A 15,259-nucleotide genomic window follows, 5' to 3' on the forward strand; every position below is an offset into this window, starting at 1 on the left:
ATGTGTTGGCATCGAGCATGCGCGTTAGGTTCTTCTCGTGCCCCCTACTAACGCCGCCATTTTATTTTCTTAAAGAAAGGTCGTTAGCTGTAGCAATTGGGAAAGATGCTCTCTCTGCGAGTTGCACGGTTCCTTGGGAGGTCCATGGTCAAGAGCACTGTGGTAGTAAGTTAGAAATTTTTAACTGCTTGCCAAAAACGTTCTTAGAACCTTGTTATTATTTAATTTATATGATCATGCCATTTCTTAGGTATCAGTTAATTGGGAAGCTTTGCTTATTTATTCTCCGTGTCATACAGGTGCCAAGAAATCTAGGTCCGACGATTTCCGGTGCTTACCATAACAGTGGCATTCGACATGCTAGTGGTGAGAGTTCAACCCCTTGTATGTTCACCGGCAACCTGTGACTGCTATCACTCCATACACAGGTGGTCCCACGAGTGCCGAGGTGTCGTCCATCTTAGAGCAGCGGATCATGGGTTTCAGTGACAACGTGGAGCTTGAAGAGACCGGACGTGTATTGAGCATTGGAGATGGTATCGCTCGTGTGTACGGACTCAAAAACATCCAGGCCGAGGAAATGGTGGAATTTTCCAGCGGACTAAGGGTGGGTGATGTGTGTTTGGTGCTATGGAGAATAATACCACTGATCTATTCTAATTAATGCCAGTACACATCAATCTGGTTTGTGTACTGTGTACCCTAACCTTACACACAGTATTCCTCTATCAATAATTATAACAACATTGTGGGTTTGTACCTGCGTGTGTGTGTGTATTTATTTTTAAAATTATGTTTGTTTTTTATTTTTAATGTCTCTAGGGTATGGCTTTGAACTTGGAGCCTGACAATGTTGGTGTGGTAGTGTTTGGTAATGACAAGCTCATCAAGCAAGGAGATATTGTCAAGAGAACGGGAGCTATTGTGGACGTGCCGGCTGGAGAGAAGATGTTGGGAAGAGTAGTCGATGCCCTCGGTGATCCTATTGACGGAGCGGTAAGTCTTGATCCATAACTACTATATTGTAGTGGCGTTGTAGCTTCATTCAAGTGTACAATAGATCAATTATAACGTATTGAGCTTCTTTTTATATATTTGTACACATGATAAAGTATACTGTCAAAAGCACATGTAATTTAGTTTGCAGAGCTTTCTCCACATTCATCCCCCCCCCCCCCCCACACACACGTACAGGGCCCCATTGTTGCTGAGAGGCGTCGTGTGGGTATGAAGGCTCCAGGCATCATCCCTCGTATCTCTGTGCGTGACCCTATGCAAACTGGTATCAAGGCAGTGGACAGTCTGGTCCCCATTGGCAGAGGACAGAGAGAACTGATCATCGGAGACAGACAGACTGGGTGAGAGAATAAATATATTTTTAGTACCTCTGTAGCTTTTCTTATTTACTGCACTTGACAGTTGACAATGCATGTTCTTTGATATTGTTACTTTATCTCGTGTAGCAAAACTGCCATTGCTATTGACACCATCATCAACCAGCAGAGGTTCAATTATGGAGACGACGAGAGTAAGTTGTTCAAACAGGCACTGTATTTTGACACAGAGACTGTACATTTTCCTCACAGCGAAGAAGCTGTATTGTATCTACGTGGCCATTGGTCAGAAGAGGAGTACCGTCGCTCAGATTGTCAAAAGACTCACTGATTCAAGTAAGTACAATTAACACTGTATTGCATGTTAACGCATTTCTAATTGCTGCCCGTCCACCCCTCCAGATGCCATGAAGTACACAGTGATTGTAAGTGCCACAGCCTCTGATGCAGCTCCTCTGCAGTACCTCGCTCCCTACTCTGGCTGTGCTGTTGGAGAGTACTTCAGAGACACCGGGAAACACGCTCTCATCATCTACGACGACTTGTCCAAGCATGTAAGCCACACACACACACACTTACAGTACACCCACACAGCTATTGTAGCAGTGTACATGTAAAGTATTGATTATGCAATGGAGCTAATGTGCAGTGCACGTATGTTTAGTTTGTATGCTTTAACTAGCAAATTCTAGAATTGTAGCAATTTATCTGTGTATTCCGGCCCCACCCCTCAGGCCGTAGCATACCGTCAGATGTCTCTGCTACTGAGAAGACCCCCAGGTCGTGAGGCCTACCCTGGTGACGTGTTCTACCTCCACTCCCGTCTCCTGGAGAGAGCTGCCAAGATGAACGATGACTATGGTGGTGGTTCGCTAACTGCTCTTCCCGTGATCGAGACTCAGGCTGGAGATGTGTCTGCTTATATCCCTACCAACGTCATCTCTATCACTGACGGACAGATTTTCTTGGAGACAGAGTTGTTCTACAAGGGTATCCGACCGGCCATCAACGTAGGCCTCTCTGTGAGTCGTGTGGGATCTGCCGCTCAAGTCAAGGCCATGAGACAGGTACCTGTGTGTGTGTGTATTGTGATCTTAGCTGCTTTGTACATGTACGTTAGTGTTGATTGCCTTCTCTATTTATCTGAAAATTTCTAAGCTTACATTGTGTACAAAGTGCTGAAGCCACTCGGTTATCAGTCAGTGTGTGCAGTCTTTGAATTTTGAACTGACTGTCTATTTTTCCTTCCAGGTTGCTGGCTCCATGAAGCTTGAGCTTGCCCAGTATCGTGAGGTGGCTGCCTTTGCTCAGTTTGGCTCTGATCTGGATGCCTCTACACAGGCTCTCCTCAACAGAGGTGTCAGGCTCACAGAGCTACTCAAGCAGGGACAATATGGTGAGTCAAGTTATGCACTTGATACATGTGCATTGTATACATGTACTTAGCAACATTTTCATGGATCACATGACACGCATTAAGCAGTTCGAAGTAAATTCAAGTGTATGTGGTTTGTTTTGAGCGTTTCTCTGAGGCGTGATGATGTATAATTGGAGGTAAACTAAATCTTAGAGGTTTGTACTTACCGAACTTTTTTCAACATCTGTACACTGTAAATTTTATGTTATGTGTAGTTGTTGTAAAATGTGTACGTTGCTCACTGTGAGTAGTGCCCCTTGCTTATCCCTCCAGTGCCAATGGCCATTGAGGACCAAGTGGCTGTCATCTACGCTGGAGTTAGGGGCTACCTGGACAAGCTCGACCCGTCACGAGTGACTGACTTCGAGAAAGCCTTCCTCCAACACATGCGTACCACACATCAAGGTCTCCTCGACACCATTCGAAAGGAAGGACAAATTTCCGATGCCACCGAAGCCCAATTGAAAGATATCGTTCTCTCGTTTGTGGACAGTTTCCTCAAGGAATAGATTGGCAACTCTTAGGAACACTTAGTGTATTGTTGTTGTTATAATTATATATATCTATTGGCCACTGTACCCATGGCATGTTGTGTACAGTCAATCTTTCAAGCATTAGCACAAGTATAGGGGTTGTGTGTTTATGTGAGTATGTGTTGTACTTTTGTCTTTGTATGAGATTTCTATTAGTGACTTGTTGATTGATGATAAATCGAGAAAAGAGCGACAACTGGGAATCGAACCCGTGAATGCATTTTGTAGCCAACTCGAAAGATCACAATAGGTTGTGGTTATCCACATCGATCATTATAAATTGAACCATCAATAATCATATAATAGTGAAACTAAATCAGTATAAAAATATTATTGCAAGATCTTCTAAAAAATTACCAGCTAAAAAATAGGGAATGAGCATAATATTATTGTCATCTAAAAATAAAAAAACACATTATTTTATTGTCCTAATGTTAAGCTTAAGCGTCTACTCTTTCTTTACTCCCCATTCCCGGCTCAGAGGATTATAAATCATAGAGTAGAGGTGAGATCCTGGGACAGGGCTGATACTCAGCGGAGGTTCCCCATAGTGACCGTGGAAATGTAGGACCAGCTCGGAGGGACTGGGAGTGGGCAGTGTGAGAGAGAGAGGCTCCTCTGAGGCCTCGTATGTCTTGCCCTCGTGCTCAATGGTCACACACTGCATGGGTAGGAGTGGAATGATGAGAACATCAAAGTATTGTTTCGTAATACAATACACACAGTTTGCTAATCACTCACTAATCATAATGGTTAAAACATTGCTGTAAAACCCCTCTTAACAGCCACCCCCAACAAAGGCCACTTCTTGGGGGTTCCACTGCACACCAAAGGCTACACAAGCTTAGATTAGAGATTGTACCTTGATAAAGGAGTACGGAAGATCTTCATCGCGATCTAGGCCAGTCACTGTCACTTGGACGCTGCTCCCACCCTCCTTGGTTTCCATGGCAATGCGGGCTCGTCTCTTGAGTGTGAAGGGAGGAATGTCGTGTCCTAGTTTACCCATCAGGGCAGACATGAAGTCATCACATTTGGCGAACACTTGCATGGTGCGGTTGTTGGGGGGGAACTGAGGGATCCTCTGCAAACTGTGTGTGGAGAGATGACACATTCAACACAATTTAAAATTAGCTTTTGCTTCCTTTGTGGATTTTTTTAAGAAATGAATGTGATCTTATATCTAAATATGGGGAAGTACAGAACAAATTGCAAGCTCCCAACTAAAGTAATGTAAACCTAAAAACTCAAACCTATACGCAACCTTTGGTTCACTCGAAAACTGAGAACACTGTAAAAAGTACTCAACTCACTTGCTAATGACGACCTTCCCCCCAGCCTTCAGCACCTCCTCTGGAACCAGACAGGCCGGCCGTACTCTCAGACTGCTCCCCAGCACTATGCACATGTCTGCTTTCCCGGCATGCTTGAAAGCGTTGGTGAGCTCCCTGTCTGGGAGGTTTTCGCCAAAGTTAATGATGGAATCCTCGAGGTAGCCCCTGCAATTAGGGTTGTCACAGTTCCTAGAGGTTTTGTGGTCAAACACGTCATACGCTTCCCTACGGAGAAAAGAGATATTGATTGAATTTCGTTCTTCAAAGAAACAAATACAAGCTCAATGTACAGTGTATAAAAAAGTTTAGGCATCTGTAGAATAATTTACCTTGTTTCAAAGTCCCTTAGGTACTGTCGCTGACACTTGTGACATGTCTCCAGGTTTGTGTTGCCATGCAACTCGGCCAGTTGGGAGGGTCCTAGTCCACTCCGGCGATGGAGACCATCCACATTCTGTGAGACGGTGAATTTGACGACTCCAGTTTCTTGTAGTTTAACAATGGCCATGTGTGTGGGTGTGGGGAGGGCTTGTAGCATTGTTGTAGTCTCACTGCCCTCCCTTCCCTTCGACTTGTGTGCCATGAGCTCCCAAACTCCGGGACCTGTCTTCAGCACCGTGTCCATACCACTACGGAAATCTGGAATACCAGCACTGTGGTGTGTGTGTGTGTGTGGGGGGGCAGTAACATTAACAGTACGAAGAAGAACATATATACATGCACATGCACAGGAAGCTTGGAAAATGTTTACGCACAATTTCAGCACTACAATAAAAAAAGAGTATTCTAACCTCGTGCTAACTCCGGCGCCAGTGAACACGATAATATGGTTGCTGGCCTTCACCCAGTCTGCGACCTTGGACACCTTCTTCTCCAAGGCCTCTGCACTGTCAAAGTACTCTCTCTTGGACTCCTCCTCCTCTATGTTGTACTGTGACCTCCCACTAGGTTGATCCTCCTCCACACCGACCACCGGCAGAGATCGCTCAACAGTCTATGAAAAGGAAAGAAAGGAAAAAATATAATTTAGGGCACTCGGAATTTTTAGATTAGTAACTCAAATCCCTTACTGACATCAACCAGAAAACACAGATAGCTAACTTCGTTGTATACGATTCTCGACCACTCTACGGTAAGGTACAGTACACAGCTAGTATCTACAGAACAACTTATAGCATCCTCACCTCTGTTGGTTTAAGGTCATTCTTTCTGGCCTGTAAAGCGTGGGCAAGAACGCTCTCATTGGGATCAGCCTCCTGGGGAGTTACTGACTCAGCAATCTGCTTTGTCTGAGAATTGGTGGTCTTGGGTTTTTCCTGAGGGGGTGCAGCCTGGATGTGTGGCTTGGCTTCAGGGGCTACGCTTGACTTTGGTTTGATTGTGATGAGCTTTGTGAGATAACTTTCAACCTGGCGTTGCACTGTGGAAAATAAAACACACACCGTTATACAAAATGTACACACTCCATTGACAAACTGCACAACGGCAATTGATTGAAAATTTAGGTTTTTACCCCCCTCAATCAACCAATCCATCAATCCATCAATCAATCATCCAACAGGAATAAATAGCACAAGAGTCCACTGACCTCTCGAGGTGCTCCCTACACAAACACTTTTGAGTGTTTCGAAATATACTTACTTTCTGCTTCTTTTTTCGCGGCAATCTTCTGTTTTTCAGCAGTAGTAGCGTGACCACATCCCTCTGTAAAGTGGTAAGAACACATTCAATTTATCCGATCTTGAAGCAGCACTCAATAACTCTTAGATAGTTCTATCCTACGGTACGCAAGTTCAGATCAAAATACCTCCTCTAAGCAATGCATAATAATTATGGGCAATCAGTAACTCACCTCTAATCACCTTGGAGACGATCATTTTGCTGTTTCTCATTTCAGTGACGTACTGGTCGAGCTTTTCTGAGGGGAGGTCCAACTTGTACTCCTCTCTGTGGGGGGGCTGGAAGTGAATGAAAACGTTGGTGCAGTCAACCGTGAACAAAGAGCCGAATGCTCGAGGGTCGTAATAGTAGACGTGGATGTCGCTACTTCTCTCGGCTGACACTGTGGGTAGTGGGTCTTGAGGGTTGATGGAAATGGTCACAGACGTACAGTCTATCATTTCCTGCATGTAGAACAGTTTTATAGTGTATTTCAATGAGTTGAAATATTCTGGCCAGGCTCAGTGTTGTACAGACACACCCACAATAAAACAGGTTCTTACCAGAGTTCCTGAGATGAGGAAGTCCTCCAGCTCAACCCTTACATCACTGCACGATTCTGTGGAACAAAATAATAATAATTTAGTATCACAGTTTAATACAGGGCTTACCAATGATGCATTTCGCTGCTTTCTTGTGAACACGGAACTTGCACTGGTTGCATTTTCTGATGTAGATGAGGTCGGAGGGTTGTGGAGAGATACTAATATCTTCACCCTGCTTAGCAACCTATAGCAACAAGGATGACATGTGCTATAATATAGCTACAATAGTAATGGCTTACAAATTCAGCCTTGGGTCTGTTGAACAGTGCAGACAAGCCACCTGTTGTTGTGCTGGTGGTTTTACTCCTCTGCTGGTCTGCCATGACGAAGTAGGATATAGCTCTGGAAGTTTTAATAGTACTGGGCTGCTACAGCTAGCTGGGAGCTCTGTTTATATGTAGCCAAGTTAAGTGCTTGCTGAGTAAGCTTTGAGTCAAAGTTTGAGTCATGATTGTTTCTAAAAATACAAGCCATGCGGTAACCCACTTCCTAAGATTAAGAAGAGGGGTGGGGCTGGTCTGCAGGTAAGACGGCGATATGTGCAGTGGTGTTAGGAGACCCAATGTGTGTTTCTATGGCCTGTTGCTGCGTGTTCATGGGAGCTACGATGTACTGAACAATGAATCAACAAGTAGATAGATCTATATTATTAATTACCGTATAATATGTACGTATCAAAAACACATGAATTAGTAATAAATTATCACATTTTCTCTCCACCCTCCCTCCCTCCACTAGATTGACTGTGGATATGTATAATATGGGTCTGACATCAACATTTCCAATTATGGTTTGTGGTTATTAAAGGTATTGTTGCAATGAATGAATCATGAATGTACATAGGTCAGAACATTAATTACAGCAGCCATTGGCAAGACATTCGTACTGCAATACAGTCATACTAATCACTAATCACAATGCCAATGGGCTTATATTAAAATATGCTAATCCAACTACAGTGGAATGCTTGAATCAGTGGTCGCTGGGTTTTGCTGGTTCAGTATTTTGTTCAGGCTGTGGTTTTTCCTGAGGGGGTGCAGCCTGGATGTGTGGCTTGGCTTCAGGGGCTACGCTTGACTTTGGTTTGATTGTGATGAGCTTTGTGAGATAACTTTCAACCTGGCGTTGCACTGTGGAAAATAAAAGCACACACCGTTATACAAAACGTACACACTCCATCGACAAACTGTATACATGAATGGCAGAAATACTTTTCACCTCTAAACACTTTTATGAACGGTGTTTCCACAAATCTGTCCCTAGCAACACACACCATACTTACTTTGTTCTTCTTTCTTCATAGCAATCTTATGTTTCTCAACAGTAGTAGCGTGACCACATCCCTCTGTGAGGTGGTAAGAACACGTCAATGTATCACAACTATCCGATCTTGAAGCACTCAGCACAATGGATACTTATCCTAGGTACGATACGCTCAGATCAAAGAATTAAACACCGTATAGCAGGGATTGCGTTTCAATGGCAGAAAACGACACCCACTAACATATAGTAGACTCTCGTTAATCCGGTCACCCTTGGGACAATGCAGCTTGGCCGAAATAGCGAAGTAGCTGCATTTCAGAAAATAGGCGAGAGTCTACTGTAAATACCGGTGCGTGGAATTTCTCCCAGTTTTAATTTTCGCGTTACTGCTCTGCCCTCGAAAACGCAAAAATCCCGCTATACGGTATATATATCTCCTAAAACAATGTATGGGCAATCAGGACTCACCTCTAATCACCTTGGAGATGATCATTTTGCTGTCCCTCATTTCAGTGACGAACTGGTCGAGCTTTTCCGAGGGGAGGTCCAACTTATACTCCTCTCTGTGGGGGGGCTGAAAGTGAATGAAGACGTTGGTGCAGTCAACCGTGAACAAAGAGCCGAATGCCCGAGGGTCGTAATAGTAGACGTGGATGTCGCTACTTCTCTCGGCTGACACTGTGGGTAGCGGGTCTTGAGGGTTGATAGAAATGGTCACAGACGTACAGTCTATCATTTCCTGCATAGGGATATTAGGTGTAGAACACTTTTATAGTGTATTTCAATGAGTTGAAATATTCTAGCCGGGCTCGGCGTAAACAGACTCACCCACAATAAAACAGGTTTCTTTCTTACCAGAGTTCCTGAGATGAGGAAGTCCTCCAGCTCAACCCTTACATCACTGCACGATTCTGTGGAAGAAAAGCATCATAATTAATTTTAGTATCACAGTTTAATACAGGGCTTACCAATGATGCATTTCGCTGCTTTCTTGTGCACACGGAACTTGCACTGGTTGCACTTTCTGATGTAGATGAGGTCGGAGGGTTGTGGAGAGATACTAATATCCTCACCCTGCTTAGCAACCTATAGCAACAAGGATGACATGTGCTATAATACAGCTACAATAGTAATGGCTTACAAATTCAGTCTTGGGCCTGTTGAACAGTGCAGACAAGCCACCAGTACTGGTGGTTTTATTCTGCTGGTCTGCCATGACGAATTTAGATTTAGCTTGGAAGTTTAAACAGAGTTTAGTATAGAGTCTTAGTACTGGGCTGCTAGAGCTACTAGAGCTGGGAGCTATTTATGTAGTAGCTAGCCAAGTTAGTGCTGAGTCATTTCTAAAATACAAGCCCTGCGGTTAGGATATGGTCAGATTATTAAGAGTTGTATATATAGGGTCTTCCCCTTCCCAAGAAGAGAGAGGTGGGGCTAGTCTGCAGTCCGCCTGCTCTCTTTGGCCCAGAGTTCTGGCTTTGGCCTACCAATCAATAAAGCTGCAAACGGTCAGTGAATGAGCTGCATGACAGCTTCAAGGAATCTTGCTACACTATTTGTGATACTGATTCATAGTATCACAAATAGTGTAGCAAGATTCCTTTATTTTCATAGTATGATGCTTTTTTGTTCCACAGAATCGTGCAGTGATGTAAGGAATCATCGCATAATCATGTACAAAACATTTTTCGATCGTCTCTAAAGATTTTGTAGCAACCCAATGAACCAATGCAATCGACATCAATCTTTCGAGCAAAACCATCAAAGCCATAATGAAGAACCTCCTCTGGCAACAGTTCCTGAATCATTTTTGACATAATTATCCTTGCACTTTCCGTTTTATGTGCCCAAGGCCATGCAACAAGTGGTTGTAACACGCTGGTCCATATTGTGGATAAATGCATCACGAGTAACTTTTCTTATGCTTGCCATCAGCATTTCGGCTACAATTCTGCATATCTTTCAGGTTGTTCGTTGCATTGTTGTCTTATCAAATCAGTGGACCAGTCAAGGAACTAGGAAGCCATGGTGAACTTACGAGTCTGAAAGGAGTTTATTGGCGAATGTGCATAGAGTAAGACAGCTGAGAAGTCCCAAAAAAAGCCATGCCTATTATTCAAAGGAGAAGTTGGATATTAAGATCTGAGCAATTTATTTTTCTTGCAATGTCTACACCTCCTTTCAGTGACAACATGCACATACCCTCCTCTACTGTCAGTCGTAGAAAAACCAACGAAGTTTTTCAATTGAGTGTCTGAAAAATCGACATTAGGCTGATTAGCTAATTTCTTATTCTGAGGATTACTTCAACACCAAAAAACAACAACAAAATGTCATCTAACTTCTTTCGGTCAAGGCTGAAACAGACGGTCTATGACATTGTTTTTATTATATCGACAATTTACTCTTATGATTAAGGACCAGTCAGCTGAGTTGAGTCATGAATTGAGTGAGGTTAAAATGCATGGTGGAGTTGTGATTCTGAATAATTAATTAATGCAAACTTTTTTTTATAATTATAGCACATACCATAGTAGCCTCGCGGTTATACTCGAGGCAGGAAGTGAGGTCAAGGGGGTGGGGTGGGGGAGTGTGAGGTGTGCTGTAAGCAGAGTTTGTGGTTATTTTGATCTCCAGAGCTAGCTAGGCCAGAGGCAGATGGGCAGATACTTAGTATTTTAAAATAGTAATATCTAATCGAATCTTCAAGGAACGTTTCAAACCGACAGAATGAGCAAGCACAGCCTTCTCCGTATGAGCACCAGCAGACTAAGACCATGGATAGAAGGTGTGTGAGAGAGAAAATGCAGTATAATAAATACCCCATAACCACATCCATCATGCTACATACGTACGTACGTTCCCTACAGGTTCTAATCTCTATCCGAGTGTACACCACACCACCATTCGACCTGTGGCCTACACCCACTTGTCATCGTACCCAACCAATCTCCCCCTAAACTGGTCATGTGAGAGTCACATGATGGACCAGAGTCGTCATATGAGCACTGACACTGGACAAGGGGACAGCCAGGGAGGAAAGAACAACAGACCAGTGTGTCCGCGATGTGGAGAACCCTTTAAAGCCACCACCTCTACACTCAGTAAGCATAAGTATACCTGTAGAGTTGTAGAGTACATACCGTACAACTATTCGTATTTAGAGCATTGATGTGAAAATTAATACTGCGAAATTAATACTGTGAAAGAATTTATTAATGTGCAGTAGGTCGTACTGTACGTCACCATTCTGAGCTGCACAAAAATTACTGCTATACGGTACTGTCAAGAGTTCATTAGGAAGTATATACACAACTCCTAGCAGACGGTACACAGAAGGCATTCTGTCAGACCAAGAATATATTACATTTCATTCTAATGACTCCTGGTCAGACCTACGAAATACTCAGATTGCATATGGTTGTAATGTAGGTGGACAGAAAACCTACAGTTTTAATGGAGTTACGTACTTTTTCTAATGATTTCTTGATACTGTACTGTATAGGAACAAATTCGTGCTATAGAGAGGTGTATCACATGATCTATTTTACCTCAGCTCTGACACGGTTCCTGGAGTGTACTAACTGTCAGCACTTTTACCTTTTCATGGCTGACAGTGAGGAAGAAAACAATCACCATGACAACCAGACAGAGCTGGAGCAGCTCCCCTCTCCAAAGGAGGTAACTCAGTGCACACACACACACACAGACGCACACACACACACACACACACACACACACACACACACACACACATACACACACACACACAAGTTAAAAATGAATGCCACAATGTCTATATAATTATTTTTGAGAGATAGTTTGACCACATACACAAACACAAATACAAACCTTATACATCAGTCTTACGTAGTTAGTGTATGTCACAGTACACACAGTATGAACTGGTCCCCCCCCCCCCTACAGATGTACGAGCACTTGGACAGCTATGTGGTGGGTCAGACTCGAGCCAAGAAGGTGCTCTCTGTGGCCATGTACAACCATTACAAGAGGATCCAGGCCATGACCCCTATCAATCAAGGGGACAACGGAGGGACAGTGGAGCACCTCCAATCCACACCTCCTGTCGGAACTAGTGAGTGACAGCAGTAAATATGATAGCTAGATTCAGAATAGATAAGTGGCAGTGTCCTGTTTCCTGTCTGAATGTGTAGTGTGTATTAAGCTACCAATTCTTAGAGGCCAAGCAATTTGATATAGCTTGCAAGTGGTGTATGGTGTTTCAGTAGTAGGCGACCTTACTTGATTATGTATACACCAGGAGTGCACTCCTGATACACGACAGTAATGTTCAGTTTACATGTACGTACAATACATTATCTATCGAGGCTTTTTATCAGCGAGACTACGTGTACATGTATGTTGTACTGCACGTGTACTCAGCTGTAAGTATCACCAGGAGTTCATGCACTCCTGGTATCACCTTTAGAGACAGAGAATTTGTTTGAACACAAGTACATCTGTACATGTATTGTGCCTGTAGCAATCGTACTGCACTGCATTGGAACCCTTTATAATAGACACATAATTACTAATAGCCTGCTATACAGAGCTGGCCTTGGTTGAGGGGAAGTTTTGTACACAAACTGTTCATGGGACCTGGATACCTGGCCTCTATTGACGTTTGTTTAGGAGTGGCCGTTAGAGGGATTCACCTTCCAGAAGAATTTTGTAGTATCTAAGTACCATTATACAGAGCTGCATGTCCTTTGTTGAGGGGAAGTTTTGTATGAAAACTGTTCATGGGACCTGGATACCTGGCCTCTGTTGACGTTTGTTTGGGAGTGGCCGTTAGAGGGGTTCACTGTAGAGTCACTTCCAAAAGAATGTTAATATCTAATTACACGTATGTATACTCTCGCTTCTACCTGCAGGTGCCTATGCAAAGGGTCTCCTAGCTCAGGGTGTTGATATGTTACCTCAAGGGTACACGCCCACTTCCTACGGCACTATGATCGGGGAAAACAAGGAGGAAGAGTCTGTGTCCATGGAGACCACCACAGACAGTGGGGTGCGACTGGACAAGAGCAACATTATACTACTCGGACCGACTGGGTGTGGTAAGTGCATAATGTAATGTACATGTAGGTGCAATATATTCACTCTTTCTATACCCCTGTATCTGTAGGTAAGACCCTGCTAGCCCAGTGCCTGGCCAAGTACCTGGATGTTCCCATGGTGATCTGTGACTGCACCACCCTCACTCAAGCAGGCTATGTGGGAGATGACATCGAGTCTGTCATCATAAAGCTGCTGCATGTATGTGTGTGTGATGAGAGTATGATGTATGATGTATATCATTATGTGCGTAGCCCTGTCTGTGTGCTGTACACGTACAGTGTATAATGTACAATCTCCACTCCAAGTCATTTTATCTTCTCTCTCTACACAGGAGGCTAATTTCGATGTCAGCAAAGCACAGAGAGGTACACTGTACATGCATGTGCACTACTGATACTAACTTGATGACCAACAATGGTACTCTAAGCCTCTTCGTGATTGTCATAATTACCAGTGTTTGTTTCTCAGATTATTATATATTTTTTGAGGTTGTATACAATATTTATGTTGATCTGTTTTGCATGCAGGGATCATCTTCCTTGACGAGGTGGACAAGATCAGTTGTGTGGCCGGGTTCCATCATCTTAGGGACGTGGGAGGAGAGGGGGTGCAACAGGGCCTCCTCAAGATCCTAGAGGGAACTACCGTTCACGTCCCAGAGAAGAGCTCCACTCGCAAGTCCAAGGGGGAAACAATCACCGTGGACACCACCAACATCCTGTTTGTAGCCTCAGGTGCTTTTAATGGACTGGATAAAATTGTGGCCAGAAGAAACAATGAAAAGGTAAATGGTTAGATATTTTAAAAAAAATCTCCCTCTCTTGTTAATTTTGTAGTACCATGGCCTTGTACAACTTGATATGTTTATTACATAGATACACTCATTACACAGGTGATAGGGTTTGGTGCACCGGCAGACTCCACTCCCCCCACACCTTCACACCCCCACACTCCCTCACTGCCCACCCCGAGCACTAGCACCAGTGAAGACACACATCGTGATAAGCTCCTCTCGGCAGTCGAGTCTCGGGACCTCATGAGTTACGGAATGATCCCAGAATTTGTGGGCCGGTTCCCTATATTAGTCAGTCTGGAGAGTTTAGACAAGGACTCGCTAGTGAGGATTCTAACTGAGCCCACCAACGCCCTGGTACCACAATACACCAAGCTATTTGAGATGGACAAGGTTTGTGTGTGTCTGCATGTGTGGCATATATTCAAGGGTTAGTGGTGGGTTCATTTGATGTATGCTAACGTGCATATGCGTACATGCACATGTAGGCTGTAAGAGTTTGTCTGAAGTGTCTAACTCAGCCTAATTATCATCGATATGTTTGTTTGTGTAGGTTGAGTTGGAGTTCTCAGAGGAGGCTCTGGATGTCATTGCAGAGCAAGCACAGGAGAAGAAGACTGGAGCCAGGGGACTTAAAGCCATCTTGGTATGTGTACACCTATAATTATACTGTCTGTTGAATTGTACACGTTTACGTACCTGCTAAATTTCTAAACATGCTGTTTTTCATGTACATGTTAGAATTGACTGAAGTTTTTGTATGTATTTTGCGGTTAAGTACTTATTGTAAAGCACACAACCTCTTATTAAATTTTACACACTACACACACACACATTAGGAGACAATTCTGCTGGACCCAATGTTTGAGGTACCACGCTCTGACATCACATCAGTGCACATCAATAAGGATACGGCCCTGGGAAATGCCCTGCCCACGTACAAGCGTGTCACTGTAGCCCTTGACAACATCAGAAAGAGTGAGGATACAAAAGAGGAATCCTCTGAAGAACCATCGGCTGCAAAGCTGTGAGATAGACTTTATAGCCGTAATCAGGTTATGCTATCAACATTTATTTATTATTTTTAGTCTTACGTATTCTGTATTATTATTAAATAATGAGTTTCTTTTATATTCATTTACACTATAGTATAGGATATGTACATGTTAAAAATCACATATTCATAAAATATACTATAAGTTATAGATAGTACATGGGCATGAGGTATCTATGTGTTAT

At 43.4% G+C, this 15,259-nt stretch overlaps 4 protein-coding genes across 6 annotated transcripts; 2 read left to right on the forward strand and 2 right to left on the reverse strand.

Moving 5' to 3' along the window:
• Positions 1-5: 5 nt before the first annotated feature.
• Positions 6-3,443, forward strand: LOC135339114 (ATP synthase subunit alpha, mitochondrial-like). The gene is made up of 11 exons (XM_064535239.1): positions 6-165; positions 300-366; positions 429-607; positions 823-996; positions 1,195-1,358; positions 1,464-1,528; positions 1,587-1,670; positions 1,737-1,888; positions 2,069-2,401; positions 2,586-2,730; positions 3,025-3,443. The coding sequence occupies exons 1-11, from the start codon at positions 106-108 to the stop codon at positions 3,258-3,260; spliced, it is 1,659 nt and encodes a 552-aa protein (XP_064391309.1). The 5' UTR covers positions 6-105; the 3' UTR covers positions 3,261-3,443.
• A 121-nt stretch (positions 3,444-3,564) lies between these two features.
• On the reverse strand, positions 3,565-7,354 carry LOC135339113 (uncharacterized). Of its 2 annotated transcripts, none has more exons than XM_064535237.1 (11): positions 7,122-7,354; positions 6,949-7,066; positions 6,823-6,896; positions 6,471-6,741; positions 6,260-6,322; positions 5,803-6,038; positions 5,410-5,612; positions 4,948-5,271; positions 4,598-4,843; positions 4,147-4,375; positions 3,565-3,945 (listed from the first exon to the last, which is right to left on the reverse strand). In XM_064535237.1, the coding sequence occupies exons 1-11, from the start codon at positions 7,203-7,205 to the stop codon at positions 3,733-3,735; spliced, it is 2,061 nt and encodes a 686-aa protein (XP_064391307.1). In that variant the 5' UTR covers positions 7,206-7,354; the 3' UTR covers positions 3,565-3,732. The 2 variants fall into 2 exon arrangements, with proteins under 2 accessions (XP_064391307.1, XP_064391308.1); XM_064535238.1 differs by having other exon boundaries at positions 6,841-6,896; positions 7,122-7,353.
• A 303-nt stretch (positions 7,355-7,657) lies between these two features.
• Positions 7,658-9,522, reverse strand: LOC135339116 (uncharacterized). Of its 2 annotated transcripts, none has more exons than XM_064535242.1 (6): positions 9,287-9,522; positions 9,114-9,231; positions 9,001-9,056; positions 8,614-8,884; positions 8,165-8,227; positions 7,658-8,012 (listed from the first exon to the last, which is right to left on the reverse strand). In XM_064535242.1, the coding sequence occupies exons 1-6, from the start codon at positions 9,359-9,361 to the stop codon at positions 7,855-7,857; spliced, it is 741 nt and encodes a 246-aa protein (XP_064391312.1). In that variant the 5' UTR covers positions 9,362-9,522; the 3' UTR covers positions 7,658-7,854. The 2 variants fall into 2 exon arrangements, with proteins under 2 accessions (XP_064391312.1, XP_064391311.1); XM_064535241.1 differs by having other exon boundaries at positions 8,614-8,911; positions 8,974-9,056.
• Positions 9,523-10,755: 1,233 nt separating this feature from the next.
• Positions 10,756-15,211, forward strand: LOC135339118 (ATP-dependent Clp protease ATP-binding subunit ClpX-like). Its single transcript, XM_064535245.1, has 11 exons — positions 10,756-10,933; positions 11,016-11,249; positions 11,702-11,826; positions 12,073-12,241; positions 13,041-13,226; positions 13,295-13,425; positions 13,559-13,592; positions 13,755-14,011; positions 14,120-14,413; positions 14,574-14,666; positions 14,860-15,211. The coding sequence occupies exons 1-11, from the start codon at positions 10,876-10,878 to the stop codon at positions 15,049-15,051; spliced, it is 1,773 nt and encodes a 590-aa protein (XP_064391315.1). The 5' UTR covers positions 10,756-10,875; the 3' UTR covers positions 15,052-15,211.
• The last annotated feature ends 48 nt before the right edge of the window (positions 15,212-15,259 follow it).

Source organism: Halichondria panicea, chromosome 7 (assembly GCF_963675165.1).
Source record: "Halichondria panicea chromosome 7, odHalPani1.1, whole genome shotgun sequence".
NCBI lineage: Eukaryota > Metazoa > Porifera > Demospongiae > Suberitida > Halichondriidae > Halichondria > Halichondria panicea.